This window comes from Chenopodium album, chromosome 3, assembly GCF_948465745.1.
Source record: "Chenopodium album chromosome 3, dcCheAlbu1.1, whole genome shotgun sequence".
Lineage (NCBI taxonomy): Eukaryota > Viridiplantae > Streptophyta > Magnoliopsida > Caryophyllales > Amaranthaceae > Chenopodium > Chenopodium album.
In genome coordinates this window covers 667,993-692,875 of record NC_137836.1, presented here as the reverse complement: position 1 = coordinate 692,875, position 24,883 = coordinate 667,993, and the positions used below count along the sequence as shown (strand labels likewise).

Genomic DNA, 24,883 nt, shown 5'->3' with positions numbered 1-24,883 from the left:
AGAAGGAAATTGGAAACTGAACTGAACTAATTGGAGCTGATCGAACTGAATTGAAATTAATTAAGCTGAATTGAATAGGCCCTAAGATCATTTTTGTTTCATGCAAATAATTAAGTTATCATAACCTAAGTTCTCTCTCTTTTAGGCTTAAACTAAAATACCTATCTTTCAATTATATGATTATTTTGTTGTGAGTCATGGAAGTAATTAAGTGATCATATCCTAAGGGTCTGTTCTCTTCAGCTTAATTTCAGTTCAGTTCCTAATTTCTTTCTCTCGTAAAATATCCATTTCGGTTCAATGTAGTTTAGTAAATCTGAACATGTTTAGGGCATGTTTTTTTTAAGCTTAATTTCAGTTTATTTCATCTCCAATTAGTTTAGTTCTTAATTCCTTCTCTAGTAAAATATTTATTTCAGTTTAGTTCAGCTTCAATCACAATTTAGCAGTTCAATAAATTAGAACAGGCCCTAAGTTCTCTTTTTTTTTTTTTTTTTTTTTTTTTTTTTTTGGGTTTAACCAATTATAAGTTGACATTAGATAATGGTAAGACCATCTAATTGAAATTTTTGTTGTCTGAAAATAGGTCTAATACTTTATTCACTTATCCCATATTAATTTAAACCCTTAATATTTGAAAAAAAAAAAAAAGAGTTAAACCTCGTAGTTTAATCCGTATGGTTTGTTTGTTACATCATAATAGTTGGTTGTACTATTTCACACGTCCATCTCTCTCTCTTTTTTTTTCTCCTAAATAATTGGTGTGGGAAAGAAATGATACATGTATTCCGAAACCAAAGCGGTTTGATAGTGTCAAGTTACAAAAAATGAGCAATTCCTGGGCGGGGGGTCCTTAACAAAAGATAACAGTAGAAGCTTAGAACAAAACTCCCTCGAAAACCCCTTTTTAATAATTTTTTCCAAATAAAAAATCTCTGCGCCAGGAACAGGAAATTCCTTCTTCTCGCTCAGATCCATTCTCATTTATCTCACTCTTTAATTATTTCTCTCTCTTCATCATATGACGTAAATTGAAAGTAGCAACTGTTTTCTTCCTTTTCCCATCTACCCATATCCATTTGCACAACCAACTTGGTTTTGTTATTCATTCAACGTTTCAACCCAACCAACCATGAATCGCAGCTTCAGAGATTACAATTCCTCCTCCACCGTCGTCAGAAATCACCCCGCTGCTCCGTCGCAGCATCAGCCACAGAACCACCACCACCACCGCAGAGGCAACAGCTTGACCGGTGTCTCCAGAAACGCCGATGACACTCTGGATCTCTTCTCTCGCTCTCGCCGCAGTGTCTCCCTCACTACTCCCTCCGACGAATCACAAGGTATCATTTTTTTTGATGTTGTTGTTGTCTTAATTTGTCGGTTAGGGATCCAAAACTAGTGATGGTCCCTGTTTCCGTATCCTAATTCTCAACAGGGACGTTACTTATTACGACTACAGACTACAGACTACAGACTAAAGACTAGTCCTTTTTTATATTATTATTATTTTTATCATAAAAAAGTGATTGAATATGAATATATGGTTGGTTGGTTGGTTGCAGTGTCAATGAGATTGGGGAGGATTACAACAGTTGGATCAGTGACAATGCCTGCCAGGACTGGATTGGATGATCTTCTGGCTTCTGCTGATGCCGGCAAGCATGATTATGATTGGTTTACATCTTCACTCACTCACTCACTCTCTTTTTTCATTGGTACTTTTAGTTTTCCAATTCCCCCCATCTTTCTAAACTACTACCAGTAATCAATTAATTCTCTTTTTAATCAATTTAGACTTACTCAAAATCCAACTCATTTTTGTTATTTATTTGCGTCTATGTATGAATGCTTGATCTACTGACACTATATCGCGATTCGTGTAGGCTTTTGACGCCTCCGGAAACTCCTCTTTGTGCATCATCAGAGAAGACTGATTTCCAGCCAACTTCAGCCACTCCAAGAAACAGATCTGCTACTAGATCCACTTCCACTACTAAACCGTCCAGGGTATGTCGCTTTTGTCTTCCTGTTTTCACTTTCTATTGTATCATAGTGCACTACTTAAAGGTCAAACTTATTACTTTGTTCTTTTGTGCTTAAATTCTAAGCTCATTCATGGAAATGATTATATTGTGTCCTAATTAATAGGCCAACTGTCCATTTCATTTCACCCAAAATGAAATATACTACTCCGTAATATTTTTATTATGGACAACTAAAACTTTTAGTAATTCAAGATGTTTGTGGCTTTTTCCTACATTTTAAAGGTAAAACTACAAGCCTAATTAGGTTGGTGGACGTAATGGTAACAAATCGTTTAATCTCATATACCTCATGCTTGCCTACTGAACACTTCTACAACTCTAGATGTTAGAATCACACCTTGAAATCATGTATTGCCTACCAATGGCAGTTTCGATTTGCAAATGACGGCGAAATGAGCTATATTTTCCTTGACATTGACCATCTTTGAAGAGTGTTGCTGTATAGGCTTGTGTATAAGTAGCAGAAACTCGATACATCTATCTGGAAAAACCAATATATTATTCTTGCTTGTGGAAGTTATTTATATGGCTTTAAGTAGATTCTTGTGCAGAAAGACCAGTATGATTTTATGGTATTAAGTCGATTATAATGCTCAGAGATTTGTATTTGGATAAACTGTCTAACTTTGATCGAATGACTATATCAGCTTTCTACTGCGCAATTGGATAGCAGCCATTCATCCAGACCAGCGAGAAGCAGCTCAGTGACACGCTCTTCTACTCTTAACAACACTTATTCTTCAAATAGATCCACCTCTATTCTGAATACAAGTTCAGCTTCTGTTTCATCTTACATAAGGCCATCCTCCCCCATCAACCGTACATCATCTACTGCAAGACCTACCACTCCCTCAACGCGAACGACACCCTCACGATCTTCTACTCCTTCAAGACCCCGTTCATCATCCAATATCTCTTCTGGCGACAGAACACGCCAATCACAAAACTCAAGGCCCTCTACTCCTAGTTCTAGATCGCAGGTCCCTGCTACTTCTAGCATTCCTGTCACTCGATCAAACTCTCGCCCATCAACTCCAACTCGGCGAAGTCCATCATCCAACTCCTTAGCAGCTCCCAGCCTCTCTGTTTCAACAGGGCGTGTAATGTCTAATGGACGCAACCAGACATCAACATCGCGTCCTAGCTCCCCTAGTCCTAGGGTTCGATCACAGCAGCCAGTTATTCCCCCTGATTTTCCACTTGATACACCTCCTAATTTAAGAACATCATTGACAGATAGACCTATTTCTGCTGGGAGGTCAAGACCAGGTACAGGTTTGACATCAAAGGTAAATACGGAGACTCCAAGCTCTGTTAATAGGCCAAGGAGACCATCTTCTCCGATTAGTAGGGGTAGGTCTGTAGAACCACCTGGAAGGGGCCATCTTCACTCCAATGGCCACAATACTGATGTCTCTGAATCCCGTAAATCAGCTTATGTTTCTGATTCAATGAGGAAACCTGTCAAGGCATCCACAACTATGGAGAATGGTGGTATGGGAAGGACCATATCAAAGAAGTCAATTGACATGGCTATCAGACATATGGTACGTTTATTGTTCTCCTTTGCAACTTGTTTCTGTATTTGTAATCAGTAACTTGTGTCTTACAGTCTTCATATTACTTCTTATATGTTCATATCGCGCTTAAATTTTGGTCTCAATCGTATATTATGCTTGCACTTCGTTCTCTATAATGTCAATTGATTTCATTTTTATTGTTGGAGAGGATTAGTCCCCTTGTAAGTTTGCTTTCTGTCTTTCATTCTTTGACATGCTTTGTGGTACTAGCTGGCATTCCCAATCAGAAAATAGAATATCTGTGTACAATTGGTTTTGAATAACTCCTTGCTTTGCTTTGTACTGCTTGTGTAGGATATTAGAAATGGTTCAGGGAGCATGCGCCCACTTCCAAGTACCTCCCTGTTCCCTCAAAGCATCCGGTCTGCTCCATCCAAAATCCAAACCGGTCATGGGTCTGGCAGTCCAACATCTGTCAACAGTAATGGAAGTCCATCACTTAGCAGTAATGGGTCTATGCTAGAGAATGGTACACATGCTAATGGGTTGCTTGAGAACGGGAAGATAGAAGAAAATGGCAGGTTGTTTGGACGATTGACTGGAGCAGACATGTACGAGAGCACCCGATATGATGCAATCCTACTAAAAGAGGATCTGAAGAACACTACTTGGCTGCATAGCGTGGATGATATGTCTGATCAGTGTTCTATTTTTGAAAATGGGTTTGAGCCTCTGCCAGAACCATTTGGCCTCTCATGATTGGTTCCTTGTTTCGGTATTTTACACATATAAGATCTTCCAAATTGATTATATCAAAAGTTATCTGATTATCTCTGCGTGATTGAATATCTCATTTTTGCTTGGAGAAGAGCTGAATGTCTATTGATTGATTGTTTTGCAAAGAAATGTCTGGGTTTCCCATGTTCCCGAGTCCTGATGTAATTGATAAGATAAATTATAACTTAATGCCCTGGATACTCCAGGCAATAGTCATATAGTTCTGTACATATGATTCATTTCGCAATAATATATATTGATGATTATGTGTTATCATTTGATCATTATTGAATCTAACAGTACTAGCACTAGGTACTTTTGATATACAAGTACATATATTTCGCACATACATAGGCAGAAGACAGTGCTTTTGGGAAGTACTCTTATATGCCTGTCAGGTTTAGACTTTGGAGAGTCCTTTTGTTATGCTATAGTCTGAAGAGGGATCTCGGAGTCTCAGACCAGTACGTATGTGCTTTGGCAAATAGTATTCTAGATGATTAGATAGAATGTCTCGCTTCCTTTGCACTCGATATACTAATCGAGTTACATGAGCTTCTGTTATGACTTAGAACAAGTACATTTTGACAAAGCTCTTTTGGATAGTGGCTCTGAAAGAGAGAATTCTGGTAGTTAGCCTCAGAGAATGAGCAAGAATTGTTCTGATAAGAATGTGAGATCTGGGAATTTTGGATTTACTCAATTATTTTTTGCTGCAAAAGATATCAGTGGGGAAACTTCCAAGCTAGATCTGGGGATAGTCAGGTCAATTGTGATAGGCATGTGGCTGGCCTTTGAACTTTGCTGTCAGTCGCAGTTGCAGCACATGATGCGGGCATCAGGTTTAGAGCCCACGCACAACAAGCACATGTTTTCATGTGATCTCACTAGTTAAAATAAACACAAGGGCTCACTCTTAACATCATTTAGTTTCTCATTTTTGAGGATCCACATAGATACACTCCGCTCCTCTTCATCCAACTTGTTTCTGTTTTTTATGCTGTATCACTACTTTTAGCCTAGACTACTTTTCATGCTTAGCGATACATCTTCGGTCTAGTATCGAGTTTAGATGGTTTCACGTAATTTGCTCCAATTTTCTTAGAAGGCCCTGAGTTTGTAGATTAGCTAGAGTTACATGTTAACGATGTTTACGTTAATACACCATGTTAGTCTTTGGACTGTTGTTACTAGTATAAGAGGTGTAAAACCATTTGCAAAGTAAATAGTGTGACCAGTGACAGTGACTATGAGTAGTGAGTATGCTGTACCTTAAAAATGAGAGGCAATGTTACCAATATCGTACGTAATATAAAGTATACAAACTACTTTTGGGGCCCTGATAAAAACAGCCATACTCTTTGTTACTATAAACTGGGCCTGATTCAAAGAAAGGCTTTAACGGTTCCAAATTCATTGGGTTGGCCCACAATACCTACGCCTATTAAATAAAGTCCAACCAGTCTAACCAGCCACTAAACCATTATTCACTTCTCACTGACACTTACACTTCGCCTATCTTGTGCTCAACTGCATATTGACTTTCAGACTTTGACATCATATTTATTAGGGTTATCATGATTCATCTCTTTCTTTTCTCAAAGCATGTTTCTTTAAATTGCTTGTTTATGTTTAACGAATATCTTTGAGCGTTTTCTATCGAGTATTTTGCATCTATAGTAGTATTATTATGTTTTGCGTCTATAACATGTCATTTCAAAAGCCATTTAAGAACTAACTTAACTAACCAAGGTTCTCTTATCTTTTTGTAAGTGTCCAAATGATTTACGAGTAAAATCACATGAAAAACACCAAACAACCTACAAAGTGACAATGTCCACACTTCTTATACTCAGAAATACTTATAGGCAGGCGCGCTTAGTACTATATTATCAAGTATTTTGAGATTTAATTTTTTCTTATCCAAATTAGCAAATTAAAAACAAATAGCTTGGATACACTAATAATGTATCTGTATTAAGGAAATGCCATACTTGTAGACGTTGTAGTACCATCTAAATGTCATTAGAAATGGGCCCAATGATATAGATTTAACTACGTACATCTCATAAAATGCCAAATAAACAAAGAAACTTTATGATTAAAATGGTTTGGAGAGCTACTAATGAGAGTCAACGAGAACATATTTTCACTGTAGACAGTAGTACGTCAAGTCTGGTTTTCATTTTGACTCGGGAATTGAATGCTTGACTGTTTTTGTTAAGTACTCGTACTGTAGTAATTAATTGGGAAGACTTAATTAAACAATACTTAGGAGTAGAATTTATGAGGCAAAAGAGGTGGAGTTGGTACATAAGTAGGTAAGACTTGATCATTCAAATAAAAAGTCTCTAATTCGAATATGAGAACCGCTAGACTTTTTGTTTCGACTTTAATTAATTATAGATTGATGCATGTGTTGATGATGCAAATTAAAGCATCCAAGGTTAACTCTACTTACCTTAATGCTTGTTCATTTACTCCCTAGTAATTTACCAGTAGCTACTTCTTGCTATGCTTACTCATGCAAATATAATATTTGATATTTTTTTTTTTTGGCGGGTAAGAAAAATGTTTTATGTAAGGTTAAGAACCTCTTACAAGTCAATTTTGTCCAAATAAACAGATAAGACGCTTTTAAAATGAAAGGACAAGGGTAAGGAAATCTTGACTCACATCCTTATACTGTGCGGTAACAATCTCTACAATTAGATGACTAGATCAATTAAACATATACTAGTTGCTATACTATCTACTAGACATTTAACATTTGGTATAAGTAATTAAGAAGATTAAAATAATTAAAAAAAGAAAGACAGGAAATAAATAAGGTTGAAGAAGACCGAAGAATCATCCAAGGAGGGAGAGACAAGTATAAGTTACAAGCATTAGCATTTGCACAATTGCACCTCTCTCTCTCTGGCTCTCTGCTAATCTGTCAGGCTCTCACTAATTACCTTGGTGGGCCCCACCCACTTCCTTCTTTCCAACTTTCTCAACTACTGCTGCTCCTTTTAATTTCTTCATTCCATTTATTTTAGGTTTAGAAATTAGAATTAGGATCTTAGGATGGGCTTACCTCATTTTTTAAAAGGGTGCTAGTCCCCACTTATTTTATTTAATTACTCACAAGACAATACTACTAGCTAATTAATATCATGTTTAGCTGTTTCTTTTTTCTTGTCGCATTTTACAACAATATTTTGCTTGATTTGTTTATCTTGTGAAAGTTTTTGGATGAATTGCAACAAATGTATTATCACTTGTCTACAAGTGTAACATTTTAACTTTTACAGTATTAATATAAATATTATTTACTTTGACTACATCATTACAAACACTCCATATGTTAAACACAAATTTTATCATGGAAATTATTTTTGATTAGTCTTTCAACTCTTTATTAATTTATCATTATATCAACTTTAGAGTTCTTGCTAATGCATAATTATAAATACTCTGATATAAATGGTCAAAGTTTTGCATTGATACGCGTATTAGGCACAATATTACGATTAATAATAAATGCTGAAATGGGGGAGTTTAAAAATGTTAAGATAATGGGGGTAAGGAAGGAATGAGCTGGTAGTTTGTTGGTAAGAAAAACAGAAACGTAAAAATGTGATGTTAATATTGTTAACAAAAGAAAGAAAAGGTCTTTCTTCTCAAAAATTACAGCTGTGCAGACCAACTTCCTGGGTTCTGCACCTGCTTCTTCTTCCTTACTTGGAAAATCCTAACAGCAAAAACTCTGAAACAGAGAACAAATTCATCGAAAACCCAAAACCCCCCATTTTCAGGGGAGGTTACTTTTTTGCCGTTAACTTCACGGAAGATTTTGGGTTCAACACATGTTTTCTCTCTAATACCCAACTCAGATTCACTTGTATTCTTCAAGTTTTGCCGTTGATAATCGCTTTTTTCTTTTTCCACCTTTTTTTTTTCTCTCTTTTTCATTCTCTTTCTTAAACTCAACTATGTTGTTGTTGTTGTTGCTGCAAATGCTGCTTCTTTCCAGGTACCCTTTTCTTTTTTCTATCTCTCATATTTTATTCAAGTTGCTAACTTCATTTCTGCATCATATAAAATGTGTCAAATTCTATTCATTTGGGAATATTTCTGTTTCTAAATTTGATTCATCAATTTCATGGATCTGTACCTCTTATTTCTTGTTGTGCAGATAACTTTGTTGATAGGTGCTCTAATTTGACCCATTTATCTTTCTAAGGTAATTTCCTCTTTCAATATCTCTTTGAATTGATATACTGTTATATTTTGTTTGATTTTTGTTACATTTCCTTACTTCTAATTTATTTCCTTTAATTTTAGTTCAACTATTAATTTGATTGCTAAAAATAGTAAATTCTTCTTCCTTCTAGTATGAATTTATCAAAAATTTCAGCTTTCCCATTTTCAGGTTCATGTTTACTAAAATCTTCATTACACCCTGATTTGTTCTTCATTTTATCAATCATCCCAATTCAACCGGATCCTTCAATTTATCTTAAGTTAAATGAAGTATAAATACAGCTTAATTACTCGATGAATTGTTGCTTAGTTAGTCTTTTTGCTCCTGCAGCAAAAAAATGATGTGAGACTAGAAAATTGGAATTATCATTCATGCAAATTTACTTTGAAAGAGGACCTTCAATTTGGAAAATGGGAGGGGCAACGGGTTTGAGTTGATTAGATTCAATAATTTGAAAGAGGACCTTCAATTTGGTATACCTTGGATACCATTAGTGAGAAGTGAAACCCAGTATATCATCCATCCCAATTTAGTAGAAGTACTAATGGCTGTTTTTTAAGGGAAAAGAAAAAAGAGATTCTTTTTCTTGTGGGATTTGACTAATGCTTCATGCAATCAACTCTTAAAATTAGAAGGTGAAAGCATGGAAAGGCAGTAGGAGAAAATTGATCATGGGTGATAATTAGTGTTGTAAACAGAAAACGACTCGTCTTTATTATCAACTAACCCTTGCATACTTATTAGTGCTCCCTTCTTTATCCAAAAAGAACTCCCATGCTTTATTGCTTTCTTTAGCGCTTTAGCTGTATGCTTACTTTTTGATAAATGTATTATGGAGTACTACCTTTTATACTAATCCTAAAGATCGTATAATGACTGTCAGGCGAGAATTGAACTGGACATTTCTTTGTTTTCATAAATAGTGGCATTTATGCTTTGGTACAAAAATTTTCCGTTAATCCTATTCTTTCTTCTCCACTCATTTTAATTTGATGCTTAAAGTGTAATTCCGAGGGTGGGTGGACTGATGTTAATGACTGGACCCGGCGGATGAATTCCTTGGAAACACACTGGGTCTGGTATTAATCTAGCATTCATTCTGTTGGTCCACAAATTAGTCTTCAATCAAAGGCAGCTACTTTGCTAACATGTGGCTCCCATTCTGGTGTACATTTAATCCTTGAGTTGTTCGTTGATACTTAGGTGAAGTATCTGTACCTTCTCTTTAATTGCAATAGAGATTATGAGATTCTGCTTGATGCTTTTATATCCTGCTTGCTGTCCTATATAATTGTATTCCCTTTTATCCGGTAATTCATATCTTACCTCTCAATGTACGGTTTCTGCAATTTTTATATCACTCGTGTTGTTGCAATCATCTTTGTTCTAACATAACAACATTGTTATTTGTCTAGATTATTGTTTATCTTAAAGAGATAACTAGTCTTTAAGCATTTTTCATAGAGTGCATGTTCAGTCTCTCTCTCTCTCTCTCTCTAATTTTTTTTTTTTTTTTTTTTTTTTTTTTATTTTATTTTATTTTTTTTGCATACTTGCTATTTGAGTGAATTTTCTTAGTTTTTGTAAACTCTACATTTCACATGCATGCAGTGCTTGCTTTAGTTTGTATTCGTAGGAAATATGATCGGACTGCTGATAGCCTATTCTTTCTTATGCCAGGCATTACCAGAGAATCGCTGCAACAGACCAACAATTATCCTATTGAACTTACACCAGTAGGATATCTATGAGGCTCTTCTTTCTTTTGACATTGGTGTCCCTTTTCTTGCTCATTTTTCCACCTCCAAATCATGCTGATCTGGAAAATGACAAGCAAGCTTTGCTTAAGTTTGCTGCTTCTATCCCTCATGGCCGGAAAGTGAACTGGACTTCTTCTGCCCCAGTATGCACTGCTTGGGTGGGCATTACCTGCAGCTCAGATAACAATAGTGTAGTTGCTGTCAGGCTACCTGGGGTTGGACTTAAAGGTCTTATCCCTAATAACACCCTTGGGAAGTTGGATCACCTTACAACCCTCAGCCTCCGGTCAAACCTCCTCTCGGGGAGTCTTCCATCTGATCTGCTGTCCCTTCCTTCTCTCCAGTATGTATACCTACAACAAAATAACTTATCTGGAAGAATACCATCTTCATTATCCCCGCAACTCAACACATTAGATCTCGCTTCTAACTCCCTGCAGGGCGAAATTCCATCATCTGTTCAAAATCTGACTAATTTAAATAAATTGTTCCTTCAAGATAATGCTCTTACTGGATCCATCCCCAAATTAAATAATCAAAGTCTTAAATATCTGAATTTGAGCAACAATCACCTTAATGGCTCAATCCCATTGGCTCTTAGTGGCTTTCCCAATTCGTCATTTCGGGGAAACACTGGCTTGTGTGGACCTCCACTTAAACAGTGCTCTGGAGTTTCTCCTGCTTCTGCTCCTGCTGTGTCTCCTTCAGATAACGTGGGTCCTACACCTGCTGCTCATGAAAAAAAACACTCGAAAAAGGGACTAAGCAAAGTGGCTATCATTGCCATTGCAGTAGGAGGAGGTGTGGCACTTTTTCTTCTTCTGCTAATGGCTTTCTTTTGCTGTTTAAGGAAAAAGGATAGTGAAGGACATGGTGTTCTTAAAGGCAAGGCTTTTGGTGCTGGAAGGACTGAAAAGCCCAAGGAAGATTTTGGGAGTGGGGTCCAGGAGTCTGAGAAGAACAAATTGGTTTTCTTTGAAGGTTGTTCCTTCAATTTTGATCTTGAAGATCTACTAAGGGCCTCTGCTGAAGTGCTGGGAAAGGGAAGCTATGGGACAACTTACAAGGCCATCTTGGAGGATGGAACGACAGTAGTTGTCAAGAGATTGAAGGAGGTTGTGGTTGGCAAAAGAGAGTTTGAGCAGCAGATGGAAACAGTTGGGAGGGTTGGTCAGCACCCTAATGTAATTCCCCTACGGGCTTATTACTACTCTAAGGATGAAAAACTTCTTGTTTACGACTATGTATCAGCTGGTAGCCTGTTGGCACGTTTGCATGGTATGCTATCTGTTTCTCTTTGTTTTATTGTTTTTGTTTCTTAATTGTCAATTATGAAAATGAGAAATGATATTTAAAAAGTAGAAATCTGTTCAACTTAGCAATTACTATCCTCGAGAACTTAGATAAACAAAACAATGTATGATATTTTCAGGTAGCAAGGATGGTGAAAAACCACCACTGGACTGGGAATCCAGGATAAAAATTTTACTGGGAGCTGCTAAAGGAATAGCCCACATCCATTCAGCTGGTGGTGGCAAGTTCACACATGGGAACATTAAGTCCTCCAATGTGTTTCTTTCCGAGGACCACAATGGTTGCATATCAGATTTTGGTCTGGCTCCCCTCATGAGTTTCCCTGCTGTCCCTCCAAGAACTGCCGGCTACAGAGCACCAGAAACAATAGAGACAAGGAAAACCTCCCAAAAATCTGATGTTTATAGCTTTGGTGTTCTCCTTCTCGAGTTGCTTACAGGGAAGACTCCAGTGCAATCACCTGGACGTGATGATGTGGTTGATCTCCCAAGGTGGGTGCAGTCAGTTGTTCGGGAGGAATGGACCGCAGAAGTATTTGACGCAGAGCTAATGAGAAATCAGAATATTGAAGAAGAGTTGGTTCAAATGCTTCAAATTGCCATGGCTTGTGTTTCCAAGGTGCCAGATTTAAGACCTGACATGGGAGAAGTGGTGAAGATGATCGAGGAGACCAGGCAGTCGGACTCTTCAAGCAGACCATCGCCAGAGGCTGAGGGATCAAAGTCTAAGGCTTCAGATACCATTACACCGTAAAAGTAACAAAGAGCATTCAATTGTTCTTTTGATTTTATCTTTTAGTGAAAAAGGAGGCTACTAACAAAGGACTGTACATAGCTCAAAATCTTGGTACTTGCTAGTTGCTGCTAATGAGGTCCCAGCTATTCAGTGATTCTTTTAGAGTTATAAATTAGGAACTCAAATTGTGTCATTCTTTTCTTTTTTCTCAGGTTTTTTATTTGTTGATCAGTATAGGAGGGGTGTTGTAGCTAAATTTGTTCAAACATTTGCCTTTTTTTTATTGGTGTTACTGACATCTTGTATAAGTGTATCTGTGCTCGAATTAGTCTTACAATCAATTAAACTCTAACAAATTAGTTTGACATACACTAATTGGAGTCTTAATGATGACACAAGAGGGGAGGGGGGTTGTTTGATACTATTTTTCATAAATCTTCACGCATGATTACGTTACTCGTTATCAAGCAAATCATGGTTCCGATATTGAATTCAAACAGAATAACTTGATTCTATTTCGCTTTAAATCAAAATTTCAATTATATCAGCTCAGGTGATACAGGTTGGCCATTATATAACCAAAAATAAAAAAATGGCCAACAACAAAAAAGCAATGGGACAGTAATCTGTAGTCCAATCTTGTGTTAAAAAATGTTTACTGTAAAATAACTCAAATACGTAGTATGACCATCTATTTCCTTCCTATCTCAACGGACCTTCTACAAGTTAGAACATATTTTAGGTTACTGCAGCGAGTTTGATGGACCCTTGTTGACTAGATCGGCACCACTTACATAATTCGTAACAAAAGAAATAAGCCTAAAAGGAGCACCGATCAGAGGAGCATCAGCAAGTGGCACACTCTCATCTTCAACACCTACAGAAGCTTGTGCTTCTATATCCTGACTTTCATTTTCATCTAATGAAATTTGCACTATTTCTCCAGCCAGACTGGTTTCTGATGAATGCCGGACTATATTAGCATGTTCTGAGTTTAATTCATCAGTTACTCTTTGCTCATCTTTGACTGGAGCTGTTCCAAAAGACTCGAAATTCTTTGTTGACAAGGAGTTATCTTCTTGAATATCCTCGGTGGATCTAGACAAAGGATTTGCAGAGGAATAATCAGGTATGTCCACCGAAGTTATATCAGGCACTACAGCTCGTTGACCAAGCTCCATGGACATCTGATTTACCTAAAATGTCAAAAAAAAAAAAAATGGACATCAGACTTGCTTATTCTCTTACCCTAAGGATTAGTAAATGTGGTTTTAATCTTAGGGTTCAAGAGGGAAGGAAGAGGTTTCAGATAAAACAAAAGTTAAGCGCCCCTCCCCCCAGCGTGCGCGGGGTCTCCCTCTTTAATAAAAAAAAAGAGTATTTGCAGAATAACAATGACTGCTCATATTATTAATAGGCAACTAAACCATCATACACTGGCAACACTGCATGTGTCACTCATGAATTACCTTTTCAACAAGATCTGCATTTTCTGCCATCAATTTCCCAATCAACGCATACATTTCTTCCATCTCAGTATTCAAGCTCTCTTTCTCAGAGGCATCCTATATCAGAAAGTCAAAACCCATCATAGACATTAACAAAGGTTCTTTCAAAATCTGTATGAGAGATACTTTCAATGTGTGCCACACAAGATAGAATGCTTAATTTGCATCACCGCTCAAATTGGCAGATCATCTCATGACTTCCCCAATATGCAATGACCATGTATAAACGCACATAAAAAAGAAGGTAGAAGAAGCAAACCTTTTGAGCATCAGTTGGAGGCACTGGAGTTGCCAAACTCATTTCAAGATTGTGAACTCGTGACTGCAAGTTAGAAATGTTGTCTAGCAGCTGCTGCTTGTCTTGTGAAAGACTATTCCTAGCTCCTTCCAACTCCAAAACCTGCCAGGCTTTGTTTTCAATTTAGCATCAGAAAAAATATTTACTTCCTCCGTTTCTTTTAGTTAGCACGCAATCCTTGCAGGAAATTTTAAAATAGTTGCAATGTTACTTTTTTTTTTTTTAAAGTAAATACACAAACTTGCACCCAAAAATAAAATACTTCGTAAAAAGGTTGCCCCTGTTTAACCAACTATAACATCTAATAACCCCAACCCCAACTAACTAATTCCTCCAGCTCTCCTTATTCTTCCCCTTACCATTAGCCAATAAATCAAGTACACCCCAACCCCAACTAACCAGGCAACTGCACAATCTGAAAGCCGCAAGCACCTCCCACCCCTTCCAAGTGAACTGCCTAGTGCCTACCCCAACACTCTCCAGCCTCGCCTCCTCCCCTCTTGTTCACCTTTCTGGCCTCCACTCCCAGGCAACTACATAGACATCAAGCGACTAAAATCAACACCTACCCCAATACTATCAAAATCCACCACTACCAAAACTTCAATAACCAGAAAGGGAAGGCAAGAAGGCCACCCAACAACACTAATAAACTACCAAAAGCCTACACTTAACAATTATGTTGGCACCCCACAAATAGATAGAGTAGAGCACAACAACACACCACCAAAAATCAATATTTACAAAAATAAAAACCACTCGATGGTGGTGACTTCAGATCTGGTGGTCAAAGGAGTTATTTTTGCCAGCAAATCAGCAAGTTCAAAGGCAGTGAAGCAGAAATCGTGCCCTTAATGGGAATTGAAGTGCTGGTGAGGGTGGATTATTAAAGAGAGAACAGTAATGACCCATTCCAATTGTGAAGGTAATGATGGGTTCACAGAGGGGAAATAGAGAAAGGTGGGAGTGGTAATTAAATGTCATATAAAGCTCCTTTAACTTTCTCCTAACCCTTGGCTTGAGCACCAAGTTTTTGGTTGCAACTGCAAAGTAATGGAGTAAGCAAATTGCTTTGGTAAAAAAAACTAAATGGTGCATGAAATCCTACTCTTTCTCAATAAGTGTTTATACTAACACACAATAGATAAATTAATTTGGTCCAAATACATGACTGATAAATATTAAATCCAATTTAATTATCTTATCTAACAAAGAAGATGAAGCTCCTTTCTATGCTGTAACATGCTTGACGCCTTGACTTGCTAACCATCTAATCAAGTACAATTAGCTTTTCAACATTATATATCACAAACTCGCATAACACATTACATACCTGCATTTTCAACTTTGCGTTCTCAGAATTCAGAGTCATGATCATTTCCTTGTCTAGGTTCTGCACATAGGGGAGGATAACCAAAACATACGTATTTAGCTTCCCATCTTAAACCGAAGAAGGCAGCAGAAGGTGAACTGAGGTTGAGGCAAGTAAAAAAATACTATGACAAAGTAGAGCTATAGGATGACAGTAAAGGCCTTGGGTGACTTAAAAGATGTTGACTGACAAATACAATGATGATGAAAAAACAACAATAAGTTCTGAAAGCAACAGCGCAGAAGGTTTTTTGATGGGGGGAAACCAGAAAAACAATTAAACTAGGCAAGTATAAAAATATGAGTAGTACGGAGTAATAATCATCAAGATAGAAAATCTTACCTCTGTTTCAACAAGAGAATGTTTCTCCTTCTCAACATGCTGATATTTTTCCAGCATATTCCTCTGAAACAATAGATGATTAATTTAGTCATTAAATAGACAGTTCAATCTGAAGTCATAGGCTACCACAATAATGACATGAGCATTAAAACACGAGGAAGAGAAACATATGTACATGACCACTACGGCACTACCCACGTTTCCCAAGTTTTATTCACTTGTTTACATCCGATTATACGCGTTCTACTTTTTTTTTTAGCAGCTCCTACCCCACCCTATGCGAACCTATATATTTAATTGAATCCCAAACTCTCCATCAATCTCCATAAAGTGAAAAGGACCCTAATGAGTTCTTAAATTTTGTAGCAACAATTACTAAGTAGAATTCTGGAAAACTGAGGTAGTATGGAAAAAGTCAAAAAGCACATATAGTTTACGACATATAGTCTTCCTAACTCTCACCTGTTCAAAACTCAAAGAAGCATTCTCCTGTAATAACTGGCTGATTCTCTGCTCCAGACTCACCTGAGAATTAGAGAATAAGCATAACTGTGAGTGTTGGTTTCTTAAAAACACACACACACACACCCACCCCCCCTTTCCTCCAAAGAATTGTAACAATTTTCCAGGCCAAACAGTGCAAGCATGCCAGAAATCAATGCAACACAATCCACCCAACATAACCTCTTTCTCATGCCAGGAGTCATTTTCAGTCTGTAATTGCTTCATTTTCAACTCTAGGTCGGCCTGCAAAAAGAGGGCAAACAAATTGAAGCAAATTGAGTATTTTCATCACAAAATTTTTTGTTTGCACTGTGATATATAACCATGTATCCCATACTACATGTCATAAATCAATACCTGTCTTTGTATGTAGGAGTCTTTCTCATAAAGTAGTTGTTTGACCATATCTCTTAATCTAGCCTAAAAAATACAAAAGGAAAAAAATTATCATGACAGGGATGCAACACATAGTGAAGCGTAAGCAAAAGTCTTGTAAAATTTACAAGAAACTTCAACTGATCTGACATATATCACCTCTCCTTGCAACGAATTTTGCTTTTCACTGTCAGCTGTAACACACTGCCAATGAAAATTTAGAGAGGCATTAGATGATGAGATAAAATTTGAGCATTTGTATGATGAAAGATATTCTTTCATTTTCTTCCATGCCAGAACTAGTGAATATGACGTTTCATTCAAAACCTAACGAACATCATCACTGTGTCCAGTTTTTCACAGCATAGAATTCTAATAGAGAATCAGAAATTTATCTTTGTCAAGACAATCAAGTTAAAATAATCTTGGTATCAGATAATGACAAAATCAGTAATCTGCATGAACAGAAAAGCAATTAATTTGGCAGGCAAAAAAAAAAAAACATTGCCTAATTTCTTATCTCATAAGGGAGCAGCAATCAAAACAGAGTGTACGGTTTTATATACTTATGTTAGAATTATGCTGAGATGCTATCAAAGATTGATATTTGTTTATTGAGAGAATTTGAATCAAACTCGATAAGGTAATGCATTCAATTGAGAAGAATGATAAAGCAAATGATATCCCATTACACCGATAGAGTAGTTTAGATCATGTTGAATAAGAGAGTTTATAAATTGACATTTTGAAGAAGGTTGAACCAACAAAATGTCATTTTTCCTAAAGGTGTAAATTGTCAATAAATGAGCAACAGCACAATCTTCTCTCTGTGTTAGAATTGTTTAACACAGCTACAACTTAAGGGGGGAATATTGAGAAGATTGATGGAGCACATGACATTTTTCATACAACTCTCTCGATGTAATTAGTTTCTCCTATATGTTTTGTATTGATCCTAAGTGGTTACTACTATTGTTTTTTTTCTGTTTTGTCTTTTTGTATAGCTTAGTGCCTTTTTAAAAGGGCTTCCTTGTGCTGTTGTGCATATAATATGTATATCATAGGGATTTCTGTAAGCCTATTTTGTAGGATTGTAAAGAATAATAACCAATAAATCAGAGAAATAAAACCCAACAAAATTGGAATTTTTCTTTCAGTAGAAAATCAAAAGGTAGAGTCTTTAATACTTTTGCACATTCACAGGTTACACAGTAAAATGTCTAATTCATATACAAGCAAATTCCATATTAATATACAATCACTGTAATAATAATGATGAAAATGCAGTTATATAACAGCAATAATTAGAAAAATAAACTAACGCCATTATAATTTTGAGGTTGTTTATCATCATCAATTGCTATATTTGACAAATTATCTTGTTCGCCACTAACAGAACTTGCCGAATCGTCGGTTGCTGCTGTTGTTTTGGGTTGTTGCTTATTCTTCTTCTTCTTGTTTTTCTTCTTCTTTTTATCATCCTCCATCTTTCTTGGAAGATCCCAAATTCAACCTAAAACTGAATTAAAAAGCTCCAAATGATAATAAAAAGATCGATGAGCCAATTTAATTGATTGAATTCATGAAACCCTATCTACAGAACAACGATTATGAAGAAATAGATGAAGAAATGAATAGAAATGCAATGCGAGTGTAAAAGAGAAAGAGAGAATGAATGATACCTGGAGATCTAAGATGAGAGAGAGAGAGTAAAGTCCACGGTTTTGGTGCTTTGGAGAAGAGAACTAGAGAAGGTGTGTTTGGTGTGCGCGCAAGTGCAATCTACAAATCTTGTTCGAACACCCAAAAAAACCTTATTTCGAGTGTTACGTAATTACTAATTAGTACCCCGGAATCAATGGTGCTTTCTTTCTCTTATTTGTTTCTTTTTTCATATCAACATATGGGTTATGGACTACTTTGATTCGTCTCCCTCATCCAATTTGTTCATTGGGCTAACTATGCTTCGATTTTGAATTGCTCATTTGATGATTATATGTCCTCTAATTTAATCATTATAATAAGCAAAAAAAATACATAAGGTGCCTAAACATCCCGAATGTATGTAACAAAATTTGATTCAATCTCATTAGTAGCAATTTAAGGCCCTTACATTTTTCACATCCTCTTGAATTGTCTAGTTAACTAATTCAGGACAAGTTGACATGTTTCGGAAATGTAAATTTTTTGTTTTCTTCTTACATATGAGTTACCAATAAATATGCATTGGATATTGTATTAATATAAGTAATAGAGGAGATTCAATCTTAATGTTATCCACACATAAGAAAATAAATATGAGATAACAAGGATGAAATTAAATTTGGGATTAAATTGAATTCCTTTCTCTAATTGAAAAGGAAATGTGAAGCCTCAATAAAAATAAAGAAAAAAAACAAAAACAAAAAGAGACCAAGGGATAGTAACAAAGTAGAGTTAGGTAAACATATTACATTTGCATGGTTGTTTTGAAAACTTCACGAGGATGTAAGAAGACATCGAAGCATATATGTATTTAAAAATAAGTCTTTTCTTTCAATATCTGAAAGACGGGGGAGGGGAATAAAGTCTACATTCAATTTAGTTAAGGTTTTGGACTAAATATATTAGGTTAGCCCAGTGATAAGGTCTGTTCACATTTATTGAACTGAGCTGAACTGAACTAAATTAAATTGAACTGATTGGAGCTGATCTGAACTGAACTGAGATGAAATGAATATTTTATGAGAGAAGGAAATTATGAGTTGAACTGAACTGAACTGATTGGAGCTGAACTGAACTGAAATTAAATAAATGTGAACAGACCCTTAGTCTAAACATAATCGCAAGGTCTTCAAATCATGTTTTTTGTACTTTTGGTCTTTCAATGTTCAATTCAATTTGGAGTGAGCCAATCAAATATGATTTAAAACCAATAAACAATTACAGTCATACAAAGTACATATTGGAAATAGCATCATTAGCTACTTGTATTAAATTAGGTTATTAGGTAAATATTGGGCAAGATTAGTAGAATTGGGCACATGTTGCATATGCTAAAATCCAAGTTCGTAAGAAACACTCAAAGAAAGGACTAGTCCAACTTAGGTGTTCACACTAAAACCTACCTTACTTGAATAATTTATGACCCAAAAAGTAAAGTTGATTTGTAGGTTATATGTATCACATCACTTGTGTACTTGGTCTAAATATGTTAACTAGTCTTCCACTACAATTTATGCATCACTTACCTTTTTCTACAACACTACAAACTCCAAATCCCCCAATTTATCTTCTTATTATTTTTCCATTTCCCAGTTAAATTTCTTCCTAGATTTTCTCTTGTAATTCTCGTCGATTTCAGAAGATTAGGGTTTTGGGTTTCCCCTGTTCAAAGGTTTGCTTTTACCAATCTCCATCTTTTATGTCTCATATCATTCATTCATTCAATCATTATCTTCTAACTATTGCAGATCTAATTTTTAGGTGCTAAAGTTTTCTTCTTTTTGTGAATTCTTCTAAAATTGAGTGTTTAGTTAAATCCTATCTAATCTAAGGTACCATGTCACTTTTATTTGATTATTATCTTCACTGATTTGCCTGCAGAATTCCCATATTTTTTTCGTATAAATTCAGTATTTTAAATATTAGATATTTTCTCATACTATTATTATACGGAGTCTTTTAACTGATTCCTTTGGGTTTTAAACTCATCTAAAGGTTTTAATTAAATGATTATATTGCTGGTGTTACTAATAAAAGGATGAAATTGCTTGCTTTTTTAATTGATGGACTGCTGATTGTAAAATTGGATCTTGCTAAATTTCATGATTTTATTAATTTCAGGCAATTCTGACAGCAGCAACCTGGCTCGCATCTTTAGTAAATTGTGCTGCGGAGGCTGTAAAATGGGATTGTGTGCTTCAAGAGTAAGTTTATATGGACCTAAGCTATCCTTAGATTTTTATATTATGTTATTCTACCACTGCTATTTTTGTCACTTTTTTTTAATCATTAAGTTCATTGCCCAAGTCCTTTCAAAAAAAAAAAAAAAGTTCATTGCCTAAGTGATTAACCAACAACCTTTAAATTGAGACCCCTCTAACATATGAAATCCTTACGGGTTCTGCATTACCGGTAAGTTTGGTGTGTAATGTCTCAGGCGAATGCTCTCTACTAACAAACTTGTGGTAAGGTGGTTTTGAGTGATTACAAGCTTATTTGTGAGTGGAGATGCATTACATTAAATTGATATTCATGTGGGATATTGTACACCAAACCACTTTAAAAAATCCATTCTCATTTTCGTAAGTTAGCATCTTTTACTAGATGAGTGTGTATGTGTAGTAGCAATGTTAGGATAGCTTAATTGGATTTCTGATTGAGAATTGGGATGGCATATGGCTTCTTTGGTTTTTTTGGTGATTGTTCTTTTAGTTCTGATTTGAATAATTAGCCTTTAGCTATCAAAAGATGTCAGATGGTAAGGACTTGCATCTTTGGTAGGGTTTTTCAAGCAATGGCTTTGCGTTATCAATTTGAGATTTCGGTGTTTCATGTTGCGGTGTTGAGCATTTAACACTGGCATTACACAGTGACATGACAGTTTTACTTAGGTGTAGTAATTTTGGGTGCGGGATGACGATGAGGATTCTTCTGCTCATTATATTATGGCCGATGGAAATGTGCACCTTATTACAACAATTGCAGCTTGGGAGGAAAAGTTGATGCTTGCAAATCAACAAGACAAGATTGTAAGTTTTATCCCCTAAGATTTTCAGATGAAAGATATTTCAATTGTACAATTTTTTTTGGTGTTCATAATGCTTCTCATCTTAGTTCTTACAAAACGTGTGAATCAACCTTTATTAGCCTTTACATCTTAATAGCTATATGTTTGTCACGAGCTTTGTGGGAAAGAGCTCATTGTCATAATTTAGGTATTTCAGCAGCCTAATGTATGAAATTAGAAATTAGAAGGGGACATAAGTTTGAAATATGAATATAGAATTAAGTTAAATTTGAGGTATGAGGCTAGAGGGCTTGCTTATCTCCCTTATGACTACTATCACTTGCTGCCACCTTACCCTTAATCTTCCTAATTTCCTATGTGCAATCACCTTTCTTGCTTCCTCCTTATGTACCTCATTTTGATATCTATACTTTGTCCTGGAATAGGGAACTACTTGCTTCGTTACCATGGTTATGATAGGCTTGCATTTCTTGTATGTATTTAAATGTTTTGACAGAACATTAGGGCATCTGGTATCATAAGTGTTTCCCTTTTCTCTTTTACAATCTTTCTTTTTCCTTTTTGTTTTGGGGGAAGAAGTGTGTAACTGTGTACATCTAAAACGTAGCCCTAGTCTTATTGTTTATGTCTAAGACAATGATATTTTAATGGGTAATTAGTGTGGTAATTTGGTGAATCTTATTAATAACTGCACTCTTTTACAATATTTTTTCATGCAATGACAAAATTATTTTGTTCATTGCATTATGCTATAAAGTGGTAGTGTTGAATCTATGTAAAGCTTATATGAGGTCAATATCACTGTCTCATGTTTTGCTTCCTTATGCTGCCAAAGCAACATATTTGTATATTAACCAGCTATTCGGTTCCCTAATGCCCTCTCACAAGTCCCAATAAGCTCTACTTAAACATGCTAACGTTTGTTTGTTTGTTTTTTCTTGACAGATCATAGCAAATTTTAGTGCAGCTTGGTGTGGACCCTGCAAGATGATTGCATCGTATTATTGTGAATTGTCTCGGAAATATACTTCTTTGATGTTCCTCACTATTGATGTTGATGAGCTTCCCGTAAGTAATACAATTCATTCTGATAGAACTTAGAAGGGACATAGTAGACTATTTCCATACTGCATATTCAAAACTGCTGCTATCAAGCATACTTACCTTTATGATATATGTTGGTTGGATATGGGAAGGGTTGGACAATTGCAATAATTAACTTTGAAACTAGGGATGTGATGGTGGATCTATCTCAACATATTTAAAAATTGAATTGACACAAGTTTGCTCTATGCTGATTGTGCTAAATTCTTCTTTTTGATGGTGAAGTAATTTGATAGTGGACCATAGAATATTCCTGATCCTTATATTGCTATATTAGACCATAGAATAGAATATTTATGATCCTCACACCGCTATATTAGACTGTTGAATAGAATATTCATGATCCTCGTAGTCCTTGTCTCTTTGATAAATTATGTCCTTAAACTTGCTACAATTATGCTATATTCTCCATTAGTTATTAAGTGAAGATTACTGTGGTGCAGGATCTTAGCACCTCGTTTGATATCAAGGCCACTCCAAGTTTCTTCTTCCTCCAAAATGGACAGGAAATTGACAAGCTTGTAGGCTCCAACAAGGCAGAATTACTGAAGAAGATAACTGCCGTTGTAGATGCACAGGGCCGGCCATTTTAATGAGACTATTCTATGACTAGCTGTGGATTGTGGTACATGGTGTTTGGACTTGTGATCAAGGTGCAATCAACTATGCCTATATATTTACCCAATCTCCCTTTTTCTTGTAAAGTTGTGTAAAGCATTAGATGAGTGTTATTTGTTATACTTGTATCTGAGAGTAATTGCTCAATTGTCATTTACAAGCATTATTAAAACGCTGCATTGTGTATGGTGCTTGTTAATTTTGTATATTCAATATTCAGGGCCTTTACACATTTACACCTTATGAATTGTGAGCTTATTAACTAAAAAGAAAAATATTTTGGAAAAAAAGGGTACTCTATCTCTTGACTACTCGTATGTGATTCGACTGATTTCCTAAAAACGTTAAAAAGAGGAGAAGAACAGGATGAACGGAAGATAAGAATGAGCTAAGTGCTAAGTCTTTGATTATAAATATATATAAGCCACTTAGCCCACTTGTCTAAAACACCACTTAGCCCATTTCATAACTCATATCTAATTGTTTACCATATAAACAATACATTCCCTTCTTACTTTTTCCATGTGGGATAACGTCTCACACATAACATTATTATTTGGAAATATTCCAACAGAAGCATATGAATAAAATGTTATACTCCTTCCATCGCTACTTGTTTATCCCATTTGATTTTTCATGGTTTCAAAGATGTGTATTAGAAATCTATACGCGTGAACATTAGTAAGGACTTAAATTTTATCCAAATATTTACAATGGGCAAACAATTAGAGACGGAAGGAGTAATTTCTTTCGAAAAATCCCATTCTAGCCTCTTGTTGGATCATCATAATCTTGTGATGGCACTGGCTTCTATACCTTTTGTTACATATACAAGTGACCATTGAATCCTTTTCTTGTCCAACCATTTCTTTGCGCATAGTATAAACATATACGAGTACTAGTGGTTGATCTTTAAAAAAAAAATTGAGACTCATAATTTACAAGTCTAACATCAAAACAAGTACAATGTAGTTATTTAATTATAAACTAGTGTGTAACCCCGGGCTTTTTCCCGGGTAATACTTTGAATAATTTCATTTCTATTTTAGACACTTTAAAAGACATTTTTTTTTTTTGAGAAAACTGTAAAAAAAACATGTTAATTTTTTTTATTATGGGTATTTTATTTTATTTTTTTTGAAACCATATTACGAGTATATTCTAATAAAAATAAAAAAAATAAAAAAAAAACTAATTTTGGATTTTTAATTGAGTTTATTCTATATTATAATACTTTTATGTATTTATATATAAATTTGGATTAAAAGATCAAGAATGAATGTGAGTGTTTTTTTTAATAATTATATACACTTTTGTATATTTCTTTCTCATATTTATAATATGTGTGATAATTGGCTTAGATGGTTGTAAAGTCAATTTTATTATGAGTGGTTTGGGGTTTGAATCTCCGAACGCTTTTTAATATATTAGTATAGATTTCCTACCAAAAACAATAAAATGCCACATTTTCCTTTCTAATTTTAACCAAGCTAACCCGCCATTCCTATCCTCTCATCCTCCTTCCTTCCACTCTCATTTCCACTTCATATGAGGTAAATATTGAATAACTAGTGCCAAGATAATAAAGGAACGGAAAGAGTATTATTTTGCTCAAAGTGTTAATAGA

The 24,883-nt window shown here is 35.5% G+C and overlaps 4 protein-coding genes across 8 annotated transcripts; 3 read left to right on the top strand and 1 right to left on the bottom strand.

Moving 5' to 3' along the window:
* Window positions 1–805: 805 nt before the first annotated feature.
* LOC145609745 (uncharacterized) lies at window positions 806–4,629 on the top strand. The gene is made up of 5 exons (XM_081665211.1): window positions 806–1,343; window positions 1,566–1,677; window positions 1,887–2,010; window positions 2,696–3,595; window positions 3,923–4,629. The coding sequence occupies exons 1-5, from the start codon at window positions 1,133–1,135 to the stop codon at window positions 4,325–4,327; spliced, it is 1,752 nt and encodes a 583-aa protein (XP_081521337.1). The 5' UTR covers window positions 806–1,132; the 3' UTR covers window positions 4,328–4,629.
* Window positions 4,630–7,937: 3,308 nt separating this feature from the next.
* LOC145623559 (putative inactive receptor kinase At5g58300) lies at window positions 7,938–12,772 on the top strand. Of its 4 annotated transcripts, XM_081676491.1 has the most exons (4): window positions 7,938–8,363; window positions 8,526–8,573; window positions 10,275–11,632; window positions 11,787–12,772. In XM_081676491.1, exons 3-4 carry the CDS (start codon window positions 10,342–10,344, stop codon window positions 12,419–12,421), a joined length of 1,926 nt encoding a protein of 641 aa, XP_081532617.1. In that variant the 5' UTR covers window positions 7,938–8,363; window positions 8,526–8,573; window positions 10,275–10,341; the 3' UTR covers window positions 12,422–12,772. The 4 variants fall into 4 exon arrangements, with proteins under 4 accessions (XP_081532617.1, XP_081532620.1, XP_081532618.1 ...); XM_081676494.1 differs by lacking the exons at window positions 7,938–8,363; window positions 8,526–8,573 and adding an exon at window positions 9,297–9,797; XM_081676492.1 differs by lacking the exons at window positions 7,938–8,363; window positions 8,526–8,573 and adding an exon at window positions 9,821–9,904.
* A 160-nt stretch (window positions 12,773–12,932) lies between these two features.
* Window positions 12,933–18,677, bottom strand: LOC145609732 (uncharacterized). 2 transcript variants are annotated; one of them, XM_081665200.1, is made up of 11 exons: window positions 18,485–18,677; window positions 18,125–18,334; window positions 16,962–17,006; window positions 16,785–16,847; window positions 16,608–16,670; window positions 16,386–16,448; window positions 15,924–15,986; window positions 15,543–15,602; window positions 14,171–14,311; window positions 13,873–13,968; window positions 12,933–13,599 (listed from the first exon to the last, which is right to left on the bottom strand). In XM_081665200.1, the coding sequence occupies exons 2-11, from the start codon at window positions 18,287–18,289 to the stop codon at window positions 13,147–13,149; spliced, it is 1,212 nt and encodes a 403-aa protein (XP_081521326.1). In that variant the 5' UTR covers window positions 18,290–18,334; window positions 18,485–18,677; the 3' UTR covers window positions 12,933–13,146. The 2 variants fall into 2 exon arrangements, with proteins under 2 accessions (XP_081521326.1, XP_081521323.1); XM_081665197.1 differs by having other exon boundaries at window positions 18,125–18,321; window positions 18,485–18,675.
* A 1,335-nt stretch (window positions 18,678–20,012) lies between these two features.
* LOC145609721 (thioredoxin H-type-like) lies at window positions 20,013–23,499 on the top strand. The gene is made up of 5 exons (XM_081665189.1): window positions 20,013–20,178; window positions 20,628–20,711; window positions 21,420–21,535; window positions 22,480–22,602; window positions 23,082–23,499. Exons 2-5 carry the CDS (start codon window positions 20,690–20,692, stop codon window positions 23,229–23,231), a joined length of 411 nt encoding a protein of 136 aa, XP_081521315.1. The 5' UTR covers window positions 20,013–20,178; window positions 20,628–20,689; the 3' UTR covers window positions 23,232–23,499.
* The last annotated feature ends 1,384 nt before the right edge of the window (window positions 23,500–24,883 follow it).

What these genes read in the sequence shown, in the direction of transcription:
- LOC145609745 (XM_081665211.1), top strand. Translation starts at nt 1,133, where the DNA reads ATGAATCGCAGCTTCAGAGATTACAATTCCTCCTCCACCGTCGTCAGA. An exon ending in GGCAAGCATGATTATGATTG is followed by an intron (nt 1,678 to 1,886) that starts GTTTACATCTTC and finishes CGATTCGTGTAG; the next exon opens with GCTTTTGACGCCTCCGGAAA. An exon ending in CCACTACTAAACCGTCCAGG is followed by an intron (nt 2,011 to 2,695) that starts GTATGTCGCTTT and finishes TGACTATATCAG; the next exon opens with CTTTCTACTGCGCAATTGGA.
- LOC145609721 (XM_081665189.1), top strand. Translation starts at nt 20,690, where the DNA reads ATGGGATTGTGTGCTTCAAGAG. An exon ending in CAAATCAACAAGACAAGATT is followed by an intron (nt 21,536 to 22,479) that starts GTAAGTTTTATC and finishes TTTTCTTGACAG; the next exon opens with ATCATAGCAAATTTTAGTGC. An exon ending in TTGATGTTGATGAGCTTCCC is followed by an intron (nt 22,603 to 23,081) that starts GTAAGTAATACA and finishes ACTGTGGTGCAG; the next exon opens with GATCTTAGCACCTCGTTTGA.
- LOC145609732 (XM_081665200.1), bottom strand. Translation starts at nt 18,289, where the DNA reads ATGGAGGATGATAAAAAGAAGAAGAAAAACAAGAAGAAGAAGAATAAG. An exon ending in AACCTCAAAATTATAATGGC is followed by an intron (nt 17,007 to 18,124) that starts GTTAGTTTATTT and finishes TTTCATTGGCAG; the next exon opens with TGTGTTACAGCTGACAGTGA. An exon ending in ATTCTCTTGTTGAAACAGAG is followed by an intron (nt 15,603 to 15,923) that starts GTAAGATTTTCT and finishes CCCTATGTGCAG; the next exon opens with AACCTAGACAAGGAAATGAT.
- LOC145623559 (XM_081676491.1), top strand. Translation starts at nt 10,342, where the DNA reads ATGAGGCTCTTCTTTCTTTTGACATTGGTGTCCCTTTTCTTGCTCATT. An exon ending in CCTGTTGGCACGTTTGCATG is followed by an intron (nt 11,633 to 11,786) that starts GTATGCTATCTG and finishes TGATATTTTCAG; the next exon opens with GTAGCAAGGATGGTGAAAAA.